This window comes from Canis lupus, chromosome 6, assembly GCF_003254725.2.
Source record: "Canis lupus dingo isolate Sandy chromosome 6, ASM325472v2, whole genome shotgun sequence".
NCBI lineage: Eukaryota > Metazoa > Chordata > Mammalia > Carnivora > Canidae > Canis > Canis lupus.
The window spans coordinates 70,676,961-70,695,203 of record NC_064248.1 but is presented as its reverse complement, the minus strand read 5'-3'; the positions used below and the strand labels follow the sequence as shown (position 1 = coordinate 70,695,203).

Below are 18,243 nucleotides of genomic sequence, written 5' to 3'. Positions count from 1 at the left end.
AAACGAGCTGTTTCACACTTTACATTCCAATATGGAACTGCTAGTAGTTTCTCCTATACAACAGTTGTTGCATTCTTCTGTGCCTTAGATCTGCTTGCCTCTCTTTATCCTTTAACATTTATCTTTTCCAGTAAGTTTTACTTATTCCTCCTCTTTTCCCTCTTCACCACTCATCACCTCTCACCTACCTACAGGCCCAAGTAATCATTTCTAATGTATCTATGTACCCTTAATACTTTGAGTTAAAATTAACTGTTAGGATTTCTCTCTTCCTTGGATTATGAGTACCTTAAGGACAAGGAACTTGTATCTTTAAGGCCTTTTTTATCAATTAGTGCCTGTCACTCATTAAACTTGAATGAACTACCTTTTGCCTTCCACCACCCCCTTTATACATCACTGCTTACATCTTGTCACTCCTCTGTTTAAGGGCTTTAAGAAGCTCCCCACTTTCTACTACATAAAATTTTAACTTCTTAGCATGATATAAAGAGTTCTTTGGTGGGGTGCCTGAGTGGCTGAATTGGCTAAGCCTCTGACTCTTGATTTTGGCTCAGGTCATGATCTCAGGGTTGTGAAATCGAGCCCTGTGTCCAGCTCAGCTCAGCATGGAGCCTGCTTAAGATTTTTTCCCTCTGCCCCCTCCCTCATTTGTGTGCTTGGGCTCCCTCTCAAAAATAATTTAATTAAAAAAAATAAAAAAAAAGAAGGCTCTCTCTCAAAAAATAATTTAATTTTTAAAAAAAAGAGTTATTTGTCATTTATTTCCTCCCTTTCTTTCCAGACTCATTTCCTATCTTATCCCTTCCTTGCATACAGTTTACACGTTATGGAGCTCTGCTGCTTTGGAATTACAACTGCTATGTAACCTTACATTTATCTCAGTGTCATTTGCAAATGTTACTCTGCCTGGAATACACATTCCTTCTTTATCCCCAAAGAATTCCTTTTCCTTTTTGAGACTTGATTTGATCATCACCTTCAGGAAGCTTTTCCTGACACCCTAAAGCTAAACTAGTTTTGCAAGATCATTGTGTAAGACCTTAGTACTTAGATATATAATTACAGTATAGTTAGTATTCATCTCCACTGTTGTGGAATTCTTGAAGGTAGGATGTCTTTTAGCTTTTTTTCCATCTGCTGGTTCATAACCTGGTACATAGTAGATACTAAATAAACTTATGAATGATTTTTACTTAGTTGAAGATAGCTGACATTTTAATTGCTATGGTTTATTGATATCCTACATCTAGTTTTATTTATTTATTTTTAAGATTTTATTTATTTGAGAAAGAGAGACAGAACATGAGCAGTGAGGAGGAGGCAGAGGGAGAGGGAGAAGCAGATTCCCCAGTGAGCAGGAAAGCCCAACGAGGATGTGAGGCTGGACCCCAGGATCATGGTCTGTGCCAAAGGCAGACACTTAACCGACTGAGCCACCCAAGTGCCCCCTACATCTAGTTTTATATATTTAATGTTTCTACATTTAAACAGTTTATTTGATTCTCTGAGAACATTTTATTTTTAGATACTTAAAAATATTTAAAATACTGGCTTAAAAAATAAAACACATTCCTGGTTCTAAACATTCATAATTTAGTAATAAAATTTAAATTATTTGTATTGTTTCCATATATTTAAGGCTTACTGTGTAACAGAACCTGGAGCTGGCTCTGATGTAGCTGGTATAAAGACCAAAGCAGAAAAGAAAGGAGATGAGTATATTATTAATGGTCAGAAGATGTGGATAACCAATGGAGGAAAAGCTAATTGGTATGTTGTTTAAAACATCTCTGTGTCGTGCTTGTTAATTATTTCATCTCCTTCTCTCCTTTGTTAAAGCACCAGACTTAAGGTAAGTTCTATTCATGGAACTGGAATGTGCATGAGAGATCATAAATAGTTATTTTTAGAAACTTATTAAGCTCTGAATTATTTCTTCAGACTGAATCTTCAGAAGTCTAATTTGTAAAAGAAAATAGAACAAAAACACTTGCTGTGGTTGAATGTGATTAGGAAAGCCAGAGCTCCACTACTTGGCTCACTGTCTCTGCTGTCTATATCCTCAGACCAGCACCTGCTTAGAACTGTTCTCCAAAGACTGAGGAAAAAGGAAAACTCTTGGTAGAGTACACTGCTCTGAGTCTAAACAATAAGCCAAGACAGTCTTAAAACTCAGATTATCTTTTAGAAAAAAGACAGAATATTATTTTAGTAAAATCTAAAGGTCCAAACCGTTAGATATAAATCCCAAAATAATGACATGAAGTTTGACAAAGGACCATAAAATAACCTTCATGAATGTAAAATGTTGAAGAATCCATATATACCATCATTTGTAGAAAAAAAGATGGAGAAAATAAAAGGGATACCTGTAGATTCAGCAGTAATCAACCGGGTGACGTATTGTCTTTAAGAAGCTACTGTAATTTCTTGCTGAAATGATAATAGCACAAATGGAGGAAGAATCGTAATAGTTCTAAGACATGCATTGACAAAATGGAATAAATTCAGAAACAAGTAAGTATCCTTCATTAGAAAGAGTCTGGAGGCCTGTGAAGAGTAAAGGAATTAAGTTTGGTTATTTTGGAAGAATTTTGAAAGTTTTGAAAAAAGTCACACAGAAGAGCAGGCTTGTACCTTTGCATCAGGAAGCCAGTTCAGAATTAACGGGTCAAAGTTAGAAAAATGTAGACTATAGTTCAGCATAAGGTTAAGCTTTCCAACGACAGTGCTGTCCAACGTGTGTTAAGTTGTCATGGAAAATAATATATGTACTCATCATATAAGTAATAAGGACTGTCTGGTGATTGGATGATGAACTGCATGGGCTATCTTTCATTGTCTGCAAAAATTCTGATTCCATATCCATTTGTGTGCTCTGCAGTCCAGTTTTTCTGGCAAGTAAAGTATTATTTCTGAGATTGAGCCTACCTGGAAATTGTATATTTTAAACATACCTAGCAACCCCTTTATGACTGTCTAGTATTAAGGAGGGCTAGATCATATCTTTAAGTAATAATATCAGAAAGTAAGAGAAAAATGAAGGAACTATTAAAATTTAACAAGTTGAGAGAAATCGAACAGTGCAATTAGGAGTTTTCATGATTTTAAGAACTCGTTAAGCATAACTCCACATGTAGTAAGACAAATTAGGTAACATGAAACTAGAAAACAGTTTTTACTATTTTTTTTACTATTGTCAAGTAAGATTATAGAGTGAATGACAATTTATTAGTGTTAAGAATAGAAAATAAATTGCTTAAGGAATTTTTAAAAACTCCTCCTGTATCAGGCTACTTAGAACATGGGTTCCATTTAGATGTTTTTGCATATCTCATGTTTCATTTAAAAATCTCTCTGGGAAAAATTCTGGAGTGAAAACCTAGCAAATATTCATAATAATCTAGCTATAACAAAAAAAAAAAACACTAATTTTACTGCAGAAAGAGGACAGTATGTAGAATATAGGGGCCTTTGTCTCATACATTATTCCTTTCACAGGCAGCCCTAATTGTTGTCCTTTTTCAGATAACTTATCCCTTAAAGAATCCAGTTAGTTTTGGGAAAGAACAATTGTCATTTCCAATGGCACATCCTTTCCTTTTATGTTGTGTAATCTTGATACAAGGAATGTTTACTTAACAACTACTACTAACCAGCAGTTAAAGACCATATTAGTTAAGAAGTTGACCTGGGCTAAAACACTAGCTCCGCCGTATCCTAAGTATGCGACTTGGGCAAGCTCTTGAGCCTCTCCGATCGTTCATTTCCTCACCTGCAAAATGGGATAGCCATCACCATGTTTTACCTTTTGATGTCATTATCTTTGTCATCATGTCTATATTATATATATATATATATATATTAGGTATTTCTTATTGGCTCGTTCTGATCCTGATCCAAAGACTCCTGCTGGTAAAGCCTTCACTGGATTTATTGTGGAAGCAGATACCCCAGGAGTGCAGATTGGAAGAAAGGTAAAGTGTATGTTTATCAGTGATTAAGGCCTCAAAAACTATTTTAAGTACACATTTCAAAATTACTGTTCCAGTTTCTGTTATTGAAAAAACATTTTATTTGTAGTAAGTATAAAAATAAAACTTTTTTTCTTTTTTAAGTTTTTATTTTAATTCCAGTTAACATACAGTGTTTTTAGTTTCAGGTGTACAATACGGTGATGCAGTACTTCCACACATCACTCTGCTCATGTGCTCATCAGGAAAAGTGCATTCCTTTTTTTTTTTAGATTTTATTTATTCATGAGAAACACAGAGAGAGAGAGAGAGAGGCAGAGACAAAGGCAGAGGGAGAAGCAGGCTCCATGCAGGGAGCCCGATGTGGGACTCGATCCCGGAACCCCAGGATCATGCCTGGAGCGACCCAGGCGTCCCAAGGACAAGTGCATTCCTTAATCCCCATCACCTCTATAACCTGTCCCTAAAAATAGAGCTATGTTTTGATGTTATCAGGTGAAATAGTCTGTTTTTTAAGTTGAAGATTTTATTGAGAATAATCCTTCTGATTCATTATTTGAAAAAGGGGCTGTTCATTCATGGTACCAGACTATAAAGAATGCTAATAACACCTGTTAATAGACTAAGGGTGGCATAACTTGACCTGGAAATGCTGATTTGAATTGAGGGATAATGAAACAGAAATCAATGAAACTGTCATTTATGTGGCCTCCCCAATAATAGAGTTTTAGATATTTCAGAAGACTTTTCCACTCTTTTTCCTTCCTCACAGTAGCCTTTCAGGTAGGATAACTGGCATTATGCCCTTTGTACTGATTAAAATAATACCCCAGATCCGATAACAAAGCTAAGAGAAAAATCTGTGCCTGGGGAAAGTATGGAAATGGTAAAGTGCCTTGAATGTGGGAAGGTGAGAAATTTTATTTAAATAAGAAAAGGTAACAAATTTGAGAATAGTTGTAATTTGAATGTGTGAAGATAATTTAGCAGTAGTATTTAAAGTAGACTAAAGAGAAGAGTTTAAAATTTAAATCAAAGAAGGAAATGAAGTCATTCTAGTGAGAGCAAAGGAAATAGGATTAAGATTATAACTGAGAATAGGAAGAGGAAACTCAATTTCACAACTGTAAAACTCTTATTTGCAAAATGAATTTTTAAAAATACCTATTAATGACCAAATGATGTCTATACTGAAGGAAAAGGAGATGGGACACCTGGGTGGCTCCGCGGTTGAGTGTCTGCCTTCCGGCTCAGGGCCTGATCCTGGAGACCCGGGATCAGGTCCCACTTCGGGCTCCCTGCATGGGCTTGTTTCTCCTTCTGCCTGTGTCTCTGCTTCTCCCTCTCTGTGGCTCTCATGAATAAATAAATAAAAATCTTTAAAAAAGAAAAATGAAGGGAAAGGAGAAATATGGAAGTTTCTTAAGAGTTACTGAAGGCTATGACTGTATTTTCTTCCTCCCAGATGGAGAATGAGACAGATTATCTGGTGAGATGTGAGATAACTAGACTAAGGGTGGCATAACCTGACCTGGAAATGCTAATTTGAATTGACAAATGTGGGCAGCCCTGGTGGCGCAGCGGTTTAGCGCCACCTTCAGCCCAGGGTGTGAAAGATTTAAAAAAAATGAATTAACAAATGTATGCAAACTTCTAAACCAGTCATGTGATTCATATGATCCTATTTTATTAAAAGCCATCAGAATCTGTTTTACTCAAGCCTCTTGAAAATGGAAGCATTTACTAGAGTATGTAAGCAGGGTTACTTCTCTTTTAGGTTATTGAGTATTAAAGGTGGAAGATATACACATTATTTCAGTGTGTTTACTGAATGTAAAAGTGAGATCCAAGTAGATTAGTTACGCAGTGTTACATACGTATAGGGAGAGTTGAGATCGTTACTAAAGTGTCCTAGGGACTTACCCAATATAGATATTAAAGGTAGACTACTTAATCAGTGAAATTCTAGTAAGGTTGGTATATATAAAAAAATATAAGTTGTAAGAATGGATATACTTCTTCCAAGCAAATTTTTTTAATTTACTTTTAAAGATCTTATTTATTTATTCATGAGAGACATAGAGATAGAGGGAGAAGCAGGCTTCCCATAGGGAGCCCGATGTGGGACTAGATCCCAGGACCCTGGGGATCACGATCTCAGCCTGAGGCAAACGCTCAACTACTGAGCCACTGAGTGCCCTTGTTTGCTTTCATTTATATTTATTCATATTTCCTTTTTAGGGATGGTTGCTAGAAAACTTAGGGCCAAATTTATGGCCATTTCTAGAAAATATGAAGGACCTAAAAGCTTATACTTTTTTCAGTAGTAAACCCATTTGTGATTTTATCATGGTATTTCTAGTCTCTTTTTTCTCAATTTCTCACTTAAAAAATATTTCTGATTCAATAAATATTTATTATTGAGTTCATCCCATACACTAGGTACTATTCTGGTATTGGGGATACCATATGGATCAAAACAGACAAAAATTCCTGCCCTTGGGGAGCTTACTTTCTACTGAGAGAGACAGATAATTATATTGTATATATTTAAACTTTTTTGAATCTGTATTTGAAATATATGAGCGTTTGACAAATTTGTGAAATTTTGATATTTTTAAAATTGTTTTGTGTTTTAGAAGTCATCTGGCTTGACAGGAGTACGGGAAATATTTTTGTTTACAATAATTTAGAGCTTGAGGGTGTCTGGGTGCCTCAGTCAGTTGAGCGTCAGACTCTTGGTTTCATCTCAGGTCATGATCTCAGGGTCCATCATGATCTCAGGATTGTGGGATTGAGTCCCACCAGCTCCAAGCTCAGTGGGGAGTCTGCTGGGGATTCTCTCTCTCCCTCTCTCCCTGCTCACACAAGCACAGGCTCACTTTTTAAAATAAATCTTTAGAAAAATGTTCTAGTGTTTGGGGTGAGTCTGGGAAACAGGTTAGAGTAAAGCATTTTTGTAAACAGTGTTTTCTCATTATATTGAGTGAGGGTCTAAGGCACTAGAGTTTATTGACTTACAGACCAAAAAAAGAGATGTTGGTTTCTTTCTTGGTAAAACTATATATTCTATTGTTACCATTTCTTTGAGCCTAGAAGCAGACTATTAATATTAAACTAAGCAAATTAAAGAGTTTGCTTACAGCTCTGTGTTCCCATTTCCTCTGCTTCTCACAGTTCATTAAAAGAGATTAAAATTGTTTTCCTTAAGAAGAGTCACTGTATCTGCAACTTCCTCTCAAATAATTCAGCAAATAGTACTAATAGTTACACTCACAAATGTGACAAAATGATAATTGGTGAATTGAAGTAAAGCATATGTAGGTATTTGTTATATTACTCTTACAGCTCTTCTGTTGGTTTGAAATTTTTCAAAATAAAAAGTTGAAGGAATATAGCTACTTTGGAAATTCCTTATAAAATTAAATATGCACTTAACCACATACCCAGCACTCCTAGGTACTTATCCAAGAGAAATGAAAGACAAAGGGGTATGCACAAATGTTTATAGTGACTTTATAGAATTGCTAAAAACTGGAGTGAAAGAGGAATGTCTATCAATGGTGAATAAATAGTGGATATATGGTACACTCACATAGTGAAATACTCCTCAGCAATAAAAGAAATAAATTACTGAGTGGCAGCAACATAGGTAGATCTCAAAAGCGCTCTGCTAAGTGAAAAGTTAGACATAGAAGGCACTTACTGTTGTCATTCTACTTACATGACATTCTAGAAAAGGAAAAATTACACGGGCAGAAGTTAGATCATTGGTTGCTTCAGGTTGGGAGTAAAGGGAATTAAAAGGGGCACAAGGAAATTTGGGGGTGCTGAAATTTAAGAAAGAGTTGGTACATTACTTTGCTAGCTCCATTAAGCTGACATTCATAGTAAAAAAAGGTAGTCTTCAGACATGAAATTTGTCGTTGTAGTGTATTACGTACATGTAGACCATTAGACTAGTTTTGGATTCAAAGTTTGTGAAACATTGTTTTAGACTAGGATTTGACCAACCTTTTTCCTAAAGATCCAGATTATAAATATTTTCAGGTTTTGAGGGCCACAAAGTTACTGTCCCATAACTAATGTTCTGCTATTGTAACAAGAAAGTTGCCATAGATGATACGTAAACAAATAGGTATTGACTCTATTCTAATAAAATTTTCTTTTTACAAAACGGGCATTAGAAGCCATTGATTGTCAACCCGTTTTAGGTAATTGCAAAAAATCCTAAAACGGTTAAAGCAAAACCTCATCTTAGCTCAAAACGTGTTCCTTAACATATATTGTTTTCCTTATTAGGAACTAAATATGGGTCAGCGATGTTCAGATACAAGAGGAATTGTCTTTGAGGATGTGAAAGTGCCTAAAGAAAATGTTTTAATTGGTGAGGGAGCTGGTTTCAAAATTGCTATGGGAGCTTTTGACAAAACCAGACCTCCAGTAAGTAATATCAGTGACTTGACAATCCTTATAGGATTTTTTATTTTATTACATTGAGTAGTTTTATTTTTATTTTGACATGGAATATTTGGTATGTGTTTCTTTCTTTTTGCATGTGTGTGTGTGTGTGTATTCCCTTTTTAATATCTACTTCTTTTATTAAAGATGGAGAGATACTGTCATTATTCTTTATTTTTTAGAATTCTTCAGCTGGCTTGCTGACTGTTACAGAAATTATTTTAGCAAATACAAAAATTACTGTAGTCACTGCTAGATTTACAGAGAGGCAGTCCATACTTAATCATTCCTGCTGATATGTGCTCATTTCCTCTTCCTTTACTCATTAGGAATATTTCCCCTAAGAAGCTTTCCCTTGTTAAACGGAAGAAGTGTCTACTCTCTAGGCTATGATCCTGTGCCTCACAAATGCCTTTAATTCATAAAAAATATAAATTTAAATGTTTGTTCTCCCCCACCCCTTCTTTTGTTGCCTGAAGGAATTGGCAACAAATTCCTTCTCTTTGTATAATCCTTAACTTAGAATTTTAGGCAAATAGTCATTGTACTGTGTTTTAAAAACAGCATGAATTTATGCTTTGTAAAATGTTAAAATACTAGGTCGCAGCTGGTGCTGTGGGACTAGGACAGAGAGCTTTGGATGAAGCTACCAAATACGCCCTGGAGAGGAAGACTTTTGGAAAGCTGCTTGTAGAGGTAATTTTAAGACTGTATTTGTTATGTTCAAATCACACTCAGACTATAATCCAGAGTCTTTTTTTTTTTATAAAGATTTTTTTTATATATTCATGAGAGACACGCAGAGAGAGAGGCAGAGACACAGGCAGAGGGAGAAGCAGGCTCCATGCAGGGGGCCCGATGCGGGACTTGATCCCGAGACTCGAGGATCACGCCCTGGGCCGAAGGGAGACGCACAATCACTGAGCCCCCCAGGCATCCCTAAAATCCAGAGTCTTTACTGCGGACTTCTGTCAGCCACGCTGGCCTTTTGCTGTTTTTACCTTTTCTCCCCTGCCCCCACAATAGCCACTTCCTCATTCATTTCACTAATGAATCTCCCTTAGTCACTCAATGTAAAATAACACCTCCAACATTCTATATACTAATCCCACTTGGGTTTTTTTCCATAGTTTCTAACACCGCTCAGCATTACATCATGTATGTGTTTGGTTCTTGTCTCTCCTTACTGTCCCATTTGAATGTAAGCACCGTACAGGCTGTGAATTCCTGTTTTGGTAACCCTTATACTCCTGGCATTTAAATACGTTTCCATTGTGAACTCTTGCATCCATTCAACAAATAGTAACTGAACACCTACCTACTATATTAAAATACTAATAATCGGATGCTTTCTCTGTTCCAGACACTGCTCTCAGGGTTTTACATGTGTTAACTTATTTAATCTTCACAGTACTGTGGAGATTTATTTATTTATATTTATTGCATGTAAAACATTAGGTCTACCTAATACGTAATGGAACCAAGATTTGAACCCAGGTAGTCACTTAGAGTCTGTCTTTTTACACACTACATGTGTTATTTCCAGGAATAGAAAAGAAGTTTGGCATAGCCTCTGTACTCAGGAATCTTTAACTTTACTTTGGAAATAGGATACAAATCTTAAGACAAATATTGAGAAATACTGTAGAGCAGTGTAAGAAAAATTAGGTCCCTAAATGAGAGCTATAGACAGAAACCAAAAGGAGAAACTGTCACGGGTGGGCCAGAGACATTACAGGATTCTGAGCTATGTTAGAACAGGATTTCTCAAAGCATGGGCTAAAAAGAAACTAAATGAGACACATTGGGATTTTTTTCATCAAAATCTCACAAGAGAAACATAGGCATCTTATACCAGGTTGCCCAAGCTGTGGTGATATAAGTGCTTCTGTTTATTACCAGTGGGACTATAATTCGATATAACTTATGAACCACATTTTGGAAATATATATATCAAAAGTACCTATCTTTTGCCCCACACTGCAGTGGTTATTCTTTTTTTTTTTTTAATGCTTTATTTAAATTCAATTTGCCGGCATATAGTATAACACCCAGTGCTCATCTCGTCATGTGCCCTCCTGAATGCCCATCACCTAGTAGTTACCTCATCTACCCACCCACCTCCCCTTCTACAACTTTGTATTTGTTTCTCAGAATTAAGAGTCCCTTATGGTTTATCTTCCTCTCTAATTTTTCACCACTTAGTTCTCCCTCTTCCCTTAGAGTCCCTTTCACTATTTCTTATATTTCATATATTAAAACTATATGATAATGGTCTTTCTCCGACTGACTTATTTCACTCAGCGTAATACCCTCGAGTTCTATCCATGTTGATGTAAATGTTAGGTATTCATCTTTTCTGATGCTGAGTAATATTCCATTGTGTATATATACCACATGTTCTTTATCCGTTCATCTGTCGAAGGACATTGTGGCTCCTTCCACAAATGCCAACAGTTTGGCTATTGGACATTGCTGCTATGAACATTGGGGTGCAGGTGTCCTGTCATTTCACTACGTCTGTATCATTGGGGTAAATACCAAGTAGTACAATTGCTGGCCACAGCAACTTCTTGCAAGACACATCTGTGAAGGCAAGGGAAACAAAAGCAAAAATGAACTATTGGGGCTTCATCAAGATAAAAAGCTTCTTCCGCACAGTAAAGGAAACAGTCAACAAAACTAAAAGGCAGCCTACAGAATGGGAGAAGATATTTGCGATGACGTATCAGAAAAAGGGCCAGTATGCAGTGGTTATTCTGTACTGGTATTTCATATGTATCTTTCTGGTTTACTCCCATATGTGCAATATGACCTATCTATAGCTTGTTTCAGCATTGTGTAGAAACAACCAAATGTAGAAACAACCAAAATGTTGATCATCCATACAGTGGAATATTTTACAGCTATAAAAAAAGTATAAAGAAGTTCCTTTATACGGAACCACTATAGAAAGCATCAGATTTATTTATAAGCAAAGCAAAATGAGAACCAGCAACGTAGTAGACCACCATATATGTAAAAAAGGGAAAGACTGTAAATGTATTTGCTTATCTGTATATACAACATCTCTGAGAAGATGAAAAACAGTTAACTTGGTTACCTCCAGGAATTAAGGGGGAATTAAGTGGCATTGGGGAGGGCAGGGATGATAGAAGGAGGAAAGTTTGAGCTTCAAACTGGTGGTTCTATTACCTATTCAAAAAATAGAGTGAAAACTAAAAACAACTTGAAAGAATCATTGGCTTAAAATAATGGGCATAATCAGGCAGGAAGAAATACAGGAGGATATTACTCTCCTTGCTCCATATAGGGATTAATTATATTGGTTAATAATTGCCTCTCCTTAAGACTCAATTACCATGCTAATCTCAAGCAACTTGTCATTCTAAAGTCGAGTGTGCTTTACCATCTCTACGGTAAATATATGAAATTGAACAGCTCAGTTTTTTGTTTTATGTGACCTTTGGTACATATTAGTCTGTATATAGTCATAATTTGTGTGGTTTTTATAACCTCTTAGTCTTCAAAACCCATTTTGATGTTGCCCACAACAAATCATCTTTTTAATAATTTTAGTATTCTTGTTTCTGAATGCCTATAGGCTTTCTTTTAATGTGTATTATTTTTAAAAAGCATATGTTCCATTCCATGTTCATTGTAGAATAATTTATGATACAGTATAAGCAAAATTAAGTAATAAAACTACTACATGATCCCATTGTCCAGAGATAATTACAGTGACCATTTTGCTCTGTATTATTATTTTCTATGCATAAATTTTTCCAAAGCTATAATCACACTATATATTTGAATTTTTCACTTAGCAATGGATGGCAAACATATTTCTATCATATAACATTTTGGCCATACAACTGATAGAAGACTTACTGTCTTTTATTGAAGGTGTTTGTCTTATGTCTCCTCTTGGATGATGAACTTCTAAAGGGAGGGTAAGAAGCATCTTTTATTTAAATAGTCCTCACAGGAGCATCTGGCTGACTTAGTAGAGAATGTGACTCTTAATCTTGAGGTTGTGAGTTCAAGCCCCACGTTGGGTATAAAGTTTACTTTAAAATACATACATATGTACATACATTTTTTAAAAAAAGAAAAGGTCTCAGCAGATACCCAGGAGGATACATAAAATTCTTATGGTATTTTTGCCAAAAATGCTTAACTTCATTCCGGCTCAGAGAAAGCATCAAATAAATCCAACTTGAGGGACATTCTACAAAAAAAATAACCACTTCCTATTCTTCAGAAGTGTCGAGGTCATGACAGATAAGGAGAAACTGAGGAATCCTAACAGCCTGTTATTTCAGTAACAGTTGAAATCTTGGATGGGATCTTTGAACAGAAAAAGGACATTAGTTGAAAACTTGGCCAAATTTGAATAAAGTCTATGGTTTAGTTGGTAATACTGTGGTAATGTCCTATTCTTGATCATTATACTATTGTTATGTAATATGTTAACATTGGAGGAAGCGGAGTATAACTTTTTAAGTCAGAATTAGTTTTAAAGTTAAAAAAAAAAAAGTTCCAGGAGAAAAACTTACTGGATAGATACCCTTAATTTTTTTCCTTTTTAATTCTAGCACCAAGGAATATCATTTTTGCTGGCTGAAATGGCAATGAAAGTTGAACTAGCTAGAATGAGTTACCAGAGAGCAGCTTGGGAAGTTGATACTGGTCGCCGAAACACCTACTTTGCCTCTATAGCAAAGGCATATGCTGCAGATATTGCAAATCAGTTAGCTACTGATGCTGTGCAGGTTTTTGGAGGCAATGGATTTAATACAGAATATCCTGTAGAAAAACTAATGAGGGATGCTAAAATCTATCAGGTAAGGTTAAAAATGATTTTTGTTGTTTTTTAGGTAAACGAATACTCATGGATGACAAATTTCTGATTATTTAGGGATTTTATGCCATTAAAAATAATAAACTATCATGGAGCACCTGGGTGGGTCAGTCAGTTAAGTGTCTGACTCTTAAAAAAAAATAATAAATAAAAAAAAGTGTCTGACTCTTGATTTCAGCTCAGATCATGGTCGTGGGATCGAGCCCCACATTGGGATTCTCTTTCTCCCTCTCCCTTTGCCCCTCCCACTAACATACTCTTAAATAAATAAAATCTTTTTTAAAAATAATGAACTATCATAGATGGCTGTAAACTGAAGTTTTTAAAACTAATTAACACTGAAGAATGTTACCTTTAAGTATATGCCTTAAGAGAGAATAGGCTAAAAGTAAATGGTACAGACATGTACATATGTGTCTGGATCACCCATCTTTGAGTCTTAACATCCTAGCTAATCGTAATCCACCCTTTGCTCTCCTGAAAGTATGTGTATCATTTAAGATAAATTATTTTTATTCTTGCTTGACAACTATTGAATTAACTGAAAGCATATTTGGGAGTAAAACAACATGAAGAGACCGTGATAAAGTGGTATTAATCATTTGATAGAAGTTCATCTGAGAAAACTATATATAACAAATTGCTAGGGTTAGAGGTTTAAACTGGAAGTAAGGGCTGGCTACTAGGAATGTTTTTAAGACTCTCCCAAAATTTTGGTAAATGACATTTTATAATTTAATCTTTAGAGAATATATTTTCATGGGCTTCACAAAATCAGGTTTCGGAATCTCTATAGATTACAGACCCCATATGTGGTTTGATTCAATTTGTTATTGCAATGGGGTTTATAGTACTGTCCAAAATATTTAGTAATCAAAGTATTTATGTACTAAAGATATTTCACCTATATGTATCCTTTTCTCTTGCAGATTTATGAAGGAACGGCACAAATTCAAAGACTTATTATAGCCCGTGAACACATTGGCAGGTATAAAAAATAAAGAGATGGCTATAGAAATGTGATTAATGCTGAATTATTAGAATACAATCTACTGTTTTAATCTTGGAAGAAGAGAAAGAGCTTTAAGATTTTTTTTCTGGTAAAACTTTAAAATAAGCACTCAAACTAAATCTATGCAGTTGATTCTAGTATCAGTTTTCCACTTTTGTTTAACTTTATGACTTACTTTTTCTCAAAAAGATTTGGTTTCATTAAAATTATGTGTTATCTTTAGTACTATTGTACTTGTATTGTATTAACCTAGAAAAGTACATTTATTTTCTTATGTTAACCACTTAAAGTAACAGAAGTTCTTTGGATTTCAGTATTTTTCCAAGGACATTTTTGAAAAGTGGGCTTATAAAAGTATTCAGAATGTTCCAAAATTTACATTGAGAAAGCATTATAGGATTTGGATGCCATTAAATAACTTATTAGTGTCTTTTTAGACTTGGTGGAATTAATTAGGGGAGTTCATTTTGCTACAATTTGGGAAGCATTCATTTTCAGTTTTGTAATAGTAAAAAATTTAATGTTCATATTCTCACCATACAATGACCAGAAGTTATTGAAAATCTTGTTTAATTCCGAATCTACATTTCACTTGCCTTATTTAGAAATAAGTTCATAAAATTTGCCTTAAAATATTTTTATATGATTCCTGGTACCTGGGTAGGCTTTGGTCTATTGTATACAATCTCATTTCACATGCATACATTATGGAAAGAAACAAATAAAATTGTTGAGTGCTTATTCATATATCTGTATTCTCTCAGGAAGTTTCATTACTTTGTGTAATAATGTATGCTTGATATATTTACTGTGTTGAAAAAAAGTCCTGTTCTGATTTTGAACTGCATAAAGTTACCCGCTCATGTTTCACCAGATGGTATTATGGGCATCTCAAAAGATATAAATATTAAATAATGTAAGAAAGTTTGTGAATTTGATGTCTCTTTGTAATAGTTAACATCAGATACTGCTAAAATATGTTATGCTACATGGTGTTGCTGACACCAACTGGGAATCTTCTATAATTCAGTCCTATTCTGATGCAAACTCCAAATAGATAGTTAGCTTCAGGGCTCAGTCCTGCCAGACTACACTCACTTCAGGTACCAGTCACAAGTCCTGGGTCCCCAGGCTATCTACATTTCTGTCTAATTGGGCTACAGATTTGGGTATTCCCATGACCCACCCTTAGATTCAATAATTTGCTAGAATGGTGCACAGAACTCAGGAGAAACACTTGACATACTTTACTGGCTTATAAAGGACACACTGAAGAACAACCAATGGAAGAGATAGATGTATAGGGTGAGGTATAGGGGAAGACACTGAGTTTTCATACCTCCTCCCAATGCACCACCCTCCTAGTACCTCAGTGTGTTTTCCAATTTGGAAACTCCTGGACCTCTTCGTATTCAAGAGTTTTTATGGAGGGTCTTCAGCCCTTATCTCCTTCTTAGAGGTCAAGTATGGAGCTGAGAGTTTCCACCTGTATTAGTGGGCTATAGCTGCCATAGCAAAATGTTGCAGGCTGGGTGACTTAAACAGAAATTTAGTTTCTTACAGTTCTGGAGGCTAGAAGTCCAAGATCAAGGTGCTGTCTAGGTTGGTTTCTGGTGAGGTCTCTTCCTGGGTTGTAGAGTTCCAGCTTCTCACTGTGTTCTCACATGGCTCTCGTCTGTGCACATACGTAGGAAGAGAGAAAGCTCTGGTGTTTTTCTCTTCATATAAGAACACCAGTCTTATTAGATTAGGGCCCTACCTTTATGACCTCATTTAACCATAATCATCTCTCTCTCAGCCCATATCCAAATACAGTCACATGGGGAAAGATTAAGACTTCAACCACCGAATTTTGTGGGAACACCGTTCAGTCTGTAACACCACCACCTAAATACTTAGTCTTTGGTCATCAGCCCCATCCTAAATTCCCAACTAGGGGCCCCACCCCTAAGTCACCTCATTGGCATTAACTCATATCATCTCTGGAAAGGTTTGGTTATAAATAACAACAGACACTCGGAAAATTCCAGGGGTTTGAGGAGCTCAGAGCCAGGGACTGGGGACAAAGGCCAAATACATTTCTTCTTTTGCTACATTTAAGAAGATGAAAACCTAGGGGCACCTGGGTGGCTCAGTCAGGAATCTGCCTTCAGCTCAGGTCCTGAAATTGAGCCCTGCGTCAGGTTCCCTGCTCAGCTGGGAGCCTGCTTCTCCCTCTGTCTGCCTGTCATCCCTCCTGCTCATGCTCTCTCTCTCTTTTCTGTCAAATAAATAAAATCTTAAAACAAAAAATCTAATCTTTTACAAAATATATTTAAAAGACTTCCTTTTCGTGCTTAATTATGAAATTGTACTTTAATGGCACAGCTAGAGATCGGTAAGGAGTTTTAGAGACTTCCTAATTAAATTGAGTATCACAAAAAAAAATTAAAAAAAAAAAAGATAAATTGAGTATCACACAGATGGGAGTTTAGATGCTGGAGGAGAATGGAGACCCGAAATTTGCCTCGTCCCTCGAACACTGCTAGGTAAGTATCCGATCGTTCTAAACACCCAAGTAATGAGGACCAAGAGAGCAAACTGCACATCCACACATAGAAAAATGGCCACCTCATGGAAGGCAGGAGCTGCAGAGTTGATTTGGGGGAGAAAAGAACTGGAGGGGAAGGAGCCCTAATCATGGAAAGAGTGAAAGCAGCACATAGGGAACTGCATGAGAAAAACTCTTCCCCAAAACCACTGACTGGGAAAATGAGAGAGGCTGGCTATTGCAAGTTTTTAAAGAAGCAGAGCTCGAAGTCTGAAGTTTTAGAAGTCTAGGCCATCGCCAGCATCGTCCCTGGTGGGCTGAGTGGTGCTCTGGTGAGGAGGGAAGGTGCAGACCTGGGAGTGGGCAACGTGGCCCGAGGATCCCCGGGTTGCACAGGGAGAAACAGTTCCCCTTCTTGGAGTGGCACAGCCTCTCGGGGGACAAAAAACTGGTGGCGCCAATGTGTTGCCCTATTCACTAGCACAGGAACAAAAACCCTGGCTGGGGACAGCAAACCTTGGTGCTGGCTTTTTGCTGTGAATTACCATAAACTCTGAGCTGCCATATGGTCATGCCGCTGTTTTCCAAGACAAGCCAGCACCAGCCACAGTGCACTGCGGCCCTCCGCCAGAGGACCACGGTGGGCCCACACCACCCAAAATTTGGAGTTTTGAAAGCCAGCTGCACACTTGAGATAAAACATAGGACTACTGTGCCACCTATCAGCTTGGACACAGATTGAAGGCAGGGATTTGGTGGAAGCTGGGGGGACACAAGTGATTATTTGCTCTTCTGTGAGGGATTCCCGAAGGTAGAAGGCACAGACTCTGGGGAAGAGTGCCTACCCCACCCTCTCATCCCCACTCATCAGCACCGACCAACTTCAATGAGCAACACAGCACCCCGCAGTGGAGGCTGGAGCCACTCACACCAAGCCCTGCTCCCCTGCATCCTGCAGGTGCATCTCCCCTAAAACAAGTCTACCTGACAATTGGCCATGCAGGCCCCTGCCCTAGGAGACCAGCACAAACCCCTCATGTGTACAAGTCTACTGATGATCATAGAATGCTGCATAGCTTCAGCTAGGTCTAGGAGAAATAGGATCTAGCTTTTGCAGAGGACCGACCTGAGGGGAGGAACAACCAAAACACAATAGCCTAGCACACATTCTTAAACACAAAAACAGTGACCTAAAAAAAAGACACAGGAATTCACTCCAAAAGATAGAACAGAAAGAAGTCACAGCTAGAGATTTAATCAATACAGATAGAAGTAAGGTGCCTGAACCAGAATTTAAAACAACAATTTCAAGGGTACTAGCAGGGCTTGAGGAAAGCAAGATGCTAGAGAATCCCTTAATGCAGAGATAAAAGAATTAAAAAATAGACTGAAACAAAAA

General features: G+C 36.8%; 1 protein-coding gene across 2 annotated transcripts in view; it reads left to right on the top strand.

Annotated features, from left to right (window-relative positions):
• Window positions 1-15,247, top strand: part of ACADM (acyl-CoA dehydrogenase medium chain) — a 30,575-nt gene extending 15,328 nt beyond the window's left edge. For both annotated transcript variants that reach the window (XM_025417963.3, XM_035717864.2), the window contains exons 7-12: window positions 1,643-1,773; window positions 3,872-3,980; window positions 8,280-8,420; window positions 9,039-9,134; window positions 13,037-13,285; window positions 14,232-15,247. In XM_025417963.3, the coding sequence (XP_025273748.3) occupies window positions 1,643-1,773; window positions 3,872-3,980; window positions 8,280-8,420; window positions 9,039-9,134; window positions 13,037-13,285; window positions 14,232-14,303 (798 nt within the window). In that variant the 3' untranslated portion in view covers window positions 14,304-15,247. The remainder of the gene's footprint in view (window positions 1-1,642; window positions 1,774-3,871; window positions 3,981-8,279; window positions 8,421-9,038; window positions 9,135-13,036; window positions 13,286-14,231) is intronic.
• The last annotated feature ends 2,996 nt before the right edge of the window (window positions 15,248-18,243 follow it).